Genomic DNA, 4,799 nt, shown 5'->3' with positions numbered 1-4,799 from the left:
CCTCCCTAGGTCCTCCCTCCCACCACCCCCACACCCACACTCCCCTTCTCTCATCGCTAAATCCGGGGCGGTATACGAGCGCGCGCGCGCGCGCAAGACTTCTCTGCTCACAAGCCCTCGGGCACTTCCGCGAACCTCTCTGCTTTCATCACCGCCCTCTACTACTCCCGCTGATTACAATTTCCCTTCCCCGCAGACACCACCGCCTTCCCCCGCCCCCCCCACCGCCGCCGCCGGTCCCCGGGGAGGGCGAGAGCAGAGAGCCGGTAGCCTCGGCCCGCCACCAAGGAGTGAACGCCACTGGAGTCAAGAGATGTTCTCCATTTCACAATTACGCCCCGAGCCTAACTCCCACCTCTCTTTCTCTCCGTCTCTCTCGTTCCTCCGCCATCTACACCCCGCCATCTCCCCCCCCCCCCCCCTTCCGAGTCCCTCCGAGGAGCACGCCGAACAGGCTCGAAAATATCGAAAAGATCTCTCCAGAGGACCGTCCCCGTCCCGGCCAGGCACGTCTCAAAGGCCGACGGATAACAATCTCAGGTAAGGGACGCGCACACATACCGAGCTGTTTTTTGGGGGGCTACAGCATTAAGACGACGAGCTTGCTTGCCCTCGGGCCAGTCGGACGGACAGAGATGGAGATGGATAGAGAGGGGGTGGCCGCGAGCGCAACTTGTTTTTGAAATTTCGCAAGACGAAGATGTAATTTGAAATTAGACCCCAAGGTTGTGCGATGCTATCAAAACGTATTTACACTAAAAAAATAAAAAATAAAACCAGGAACAAAAAAATATAACAAAAAAAAAAAAAACATCAACATTGCGTTGCACCTAGACAGCGTAGAAAATTATCATCACTGTTGTTTTTAATTTGAACGGAGGCCGAAACGGCAGGGCGGACCGAAATAAAAGCAAGAAAACTCTTACAATTACGTAAATGACTACTTGCAGCAGTGTAATGGCGCCAGGGGAGGGGGGGCGGAGCGGGTGAAAGGGCAGAAGAGCTCCGCAGGACACGGGCGGGCGAGGGGGGACGGAAAATAGCAGCACGCACTGCTCGCTCGCTCATCTCCACTCTCCTTAGATATGACCACTCCGATAAGCGCGTCCTCCGAGCGGGGCTGGTGAGGGAGGGAGAGGATGAGGCGGAGAGAAAAAAAGAGAGGAGTGGGGGACGGCAAAGAAAGAAAGAGGAAAAAAATATAACGTAACAAGACGTCGCAGATCGGAGGTGGTTGATAAGGCTCCTGAAATCAGTGAAACGAAACGTATCAAGTAAAACCCAAGATTATCATTTTCAGTTCAATTTGCCCCAAACAGTTAATCTTTACAGAATTGATACAGGTAGGAAATTATTAATTTATTACAGAAATACAAAACAAGCTAAAGAAAAAGAGAGATATTTTTCTTGCACAACAGCACAGAAGCCCTACCAGTAAAATTTAAATTAAGGCATTCGCCTAACGGTGTAGGCCGCCCCTGCGAGATAACCCTTCTCCCGAGCTCCCCTGCCCCTTCGCCCTCCCCACTCAGTTGGACCTCTTCACACTTTTTCCCTAGACAACTAGCGGGGCGCGCTCATTCCACGGCAGCAGCCGAGGAGGGGGGAGGGAAGGGAGGGGGTGGGGAGGGGGGTTGGAGGAGGAGCAAGGGCGCTTGCAACAAAAGGCGCCACTGCTGCATTGTCCCCGTGCAAACACGGGCACTGCAGCGCCGCCACCCCGCCGGCTTGAAAACATGTTTATTAGTCATCACGTGCTATCTCGGACCACCCACGGCCCTTCCGTCCCCGCCGTCCTCGTCGTCCTCGTCTTCGTCCTCCCCTCCGCATTCAGGACGAGGCGCATAGTGACTATCAATAATAGCGTGTGGTGCACCACAGCTCGGCTCGCTCCGTCCGGGCGCCTGGCAGGTAGGCAGCGCGGGGGCGCGCGTGTGCGCGCGTAGCCTACTCTGCAGGCGGGCGCTCCTGCCGGGTAGGGTAAGACCGGAGAGACAAGGACGTACCCCATGCATTTCTTTCATACGAAGACGCTGCTTACAAACCAAGAGGACGTCGTTCTGCCCGAGGAGTTGCTTTATTTCCCACAAAAGCGCATCCCGGTGGTTTCTCAGTTTAGTCGTTCGGTATAGCGTTCTCGTAACATCAGTTTTTTTTTCCTTTTTTTATGGACGCAGGGCAGATATACTTACGGCGATGTCTAACCGCGTCCGTCCGCCATGATATTGTGTCCCGCACGCCTGTAAAAACAAAAGGCACGAGTTAAAAACAGAAAACACGCCATTCCGTGCTCAATACTTAAGAAGGTGGTATGGAGAGGAGGCTCAAGTGCCGGACTCCAACTGAGCGAGGTTGAAACGACACTGCCTCCTCCTCGGGGAGCCCGTGGGCCGAACAGGTACGGTGAACAAGACACTCGGCAGAGCCGTCGGCCGCGCGGCCGGGGCGGGGCCGCGAGCAGCCAGGAGGGAGATGTTAGGGAAAGAAAGGCGGCCGCGGGGGCTTTTGGGGGGCTCGAAGAGAGGAGCTCGGCGCAAAGCGCGCCGATTTCCATCCAAATGGTTTTGTTTCCCCGAGTTGTCTCCGCGAAATGGTCCATTTGCATCGGGAGCGGGCCCCCCACCTCTCTTTTGATGTGTACCGCGCTGCGCGGCGTCATGACCTATTCGGGCAGCCCCGCTGTCTTTGCGCTGACCTTATCTGATACGCCATTTAACGACGAACCAGGTCAAGCTGTAAATCAGGGAAGAGCAGGCGACGCCCTGGCAAGGGTGCACGCCGCGGCCTACCCAGCCAGGTGTGTCCTATACACGACAAAGAAAAAATGGGAGCAGGAAACAGGTGCGTTTTAGCAGTTTTTGTGGAAAAGTGGAAAAGATTAGATACAGAAAGATCTAAATTCTGTACGGCTAAACATAAAGACGGAAGATTTCGTCAAAGTACCTGCAGTCTGCTGCCAAACTAAGTCCTGCCCATCGCACACAAAACTATGCACGCTATGAAATTAATACGGTAACGAACGACAGGAACGATCATAATAAAAGGTTAACAAAATAATTGTTCAAGTCGTTTTGCCATGTGTATCACATTTAAACCTGTAAAGCGCGCGCGTCCCACGCCACAGCCGCACACTGATATTAAAGGAGCAAGTTGCAGCTCGGGTCCCATGCGGGGAATGAGGAGAGGCGTCGACGTGCGAAGTTATTGCGTCGACTGTCTCCGTCGCACTTCGGCTCACTCTGCGCGGGCCTGTGGGGGTGGGAGGGAGACAGAGCGCATCGCACGCACGCAGCCCCCTGGAGGAGGCGCGGGACACGGCCATCTCACATTCCAAAGTGGAGTCTTCATACCCTCTTCTCGCCGCCACCGCCGCCACCACCGCCGCCCCCGCCGCCCCCCGCACCACCATCTTTGTGAAATTAAGGACCCTTATTCTTTCCACAGCCTTGCTATATTCCTCCTGAGAAAAATTGCTCCGCCGCCTTTATTATGCTTGTTCGTTTTATTTCTTTCAATTTTGGGGCGGCGGCGGCGGCGGCGGCACCGCGTCCCCGCTCAGCCTCCCGCAATGTGGCCGGGGGACAAATTCTTTGGTCGCGTGTGCGGGAGGTGTGGCGAGAAAGAGAAAGATTGAGAGAGGGGGGAGAGAGACAGAGAGGAAAAGAGAGAGAGGGGGAGAGCTTAGGCGTTATTTCAAAAGTGAGAAATGAGAAGAAACTCACACAAACATACGGTTACACTCCGTGGGAGGAAATGTAATATCCACGAAGGGCAGAATTCCGCAGATATGTTCCGCTACAGCACAGACCAATTTGTTTTCTGTCTTCCCTTTTTGATATCTTCGTATATAGATCTGAGGTATGATTTTGCCGGGAGTCACAATAGGCGGCTCTGGCAGCCGTCATTACATACCGCTGCGGGAAGACGGGGGGAGGACCATGCCACCTTGGTCTGCAGCGGACGGCCACGGCCTCTACCCAGTCTGGAGGCCTTTCGGCCACGGGAGGGAAAAAAAAGAAAGTTTCCGAAGAAGTGAAAGTCGGTTTTAAAGGTGTATGATTTACGGCGAACCCTTCTCCTCCTGAATCTGAAATCCTCTTTGTCCGAGGGACGCCAGCGGTGGCGGCCGGGCCGGGCTGGGCACGGTCCACAGGGACCTCGAGTGCAGATCTCCGAGGAAGCAGGGGAGGTTGTTGAGAGAGAGGGAGAGAGAGAGAGAGAGAGAGAGAGAGAGAGAGAGAGAGAGAGAGACGCAGAGATATAGAGAGTCCTTGGCCAAACCAGGTACAGACTCAACCATACATACAGCAGGCGAGCCCTTGGCGGGGAGCAGGACGTCATAAGCGGTTATTGAATTTGGCGGGTAATTTGAAACGCACACAGGCGCGCAGTCGGGGCAGGCCGAGGAGCACCTCGCCAGAGGGTGGGGTGCTCGAGCTCAGCAGGCTCGTGCTCACTCCATGCGCGCTGCTTCGATTCCGAGCCGTCACTCTGAATAGAATCAGCGCGCGACCCCGCTTTCGGCTTGCCGCCCTGATTTAGGGATGATGGTGAGGGGGGGGGGGTGAGAGTACAGCGAATGTAGTCGGGTTATCGCTGAGCGAAGCTCAGTCCAAGTTGCTGAGGGGTCAGGCGTTGTCTCGGTCGTGAGTCTGTCTGTCCGTGTGTACGTTCGTCTTTTTCTCGAAAACGGCGGCACCTATGACGGAATGCGAGTTTGCCTAAACATCTATAATTTAAGGGAGACCCAGTCTCCCCTTTTCGTTCGCAACGGACTAATTTGAAATATTTGGTCCTTT

At 54.8% G+C, this 4,799-nt stretch overlaps 1 protein-coding gene across 1 annotated transcript in view; it reads right to left on the bottom strand.

The window, feature by feature from the left end:
• LOC113215360 (hemicentin-1) overlaps positions 1-4,799 on the bottom strand; it is a 479,462-nt gene that overhangs the window by 147,446 nt on the left and 327,217 nt on the right. Inside the window, exon 2 of the mRNA XM_052273338.1 lies at positions 2,193-2,240. Coding sequence (XP_052129298.1) covers positions 2,193-2,240 — 48 coding nt within the window. The remainder of the gene's footprint in view (positions 1-2,192; positions 2,241-4,799) is intronic.

The sequence above is a fragment of the Frankliniella occidentalis genome, unplaced genomic scaffold (assembly GCF_000697945.3).
Source record: "Frankliniella occidentalis isolate FOCC.00 unplaced genomic scaffold, Focc_3.1 Scaffold7, whole genome shotgun sequence".
Classification (NCBI taxonomy): domain Eukaryota; kingdom Metazoa; phylum Arthropoda; class Insecta; order Thysanoptera; family Thripidae; genus Frankliniella; species Frankliniella occidentalis.
The sequence above is the reverse complement of the archived record's forward strand: the minus strand, read 5'-3'. Positions and strand labels throughout refer to the sequence as shown.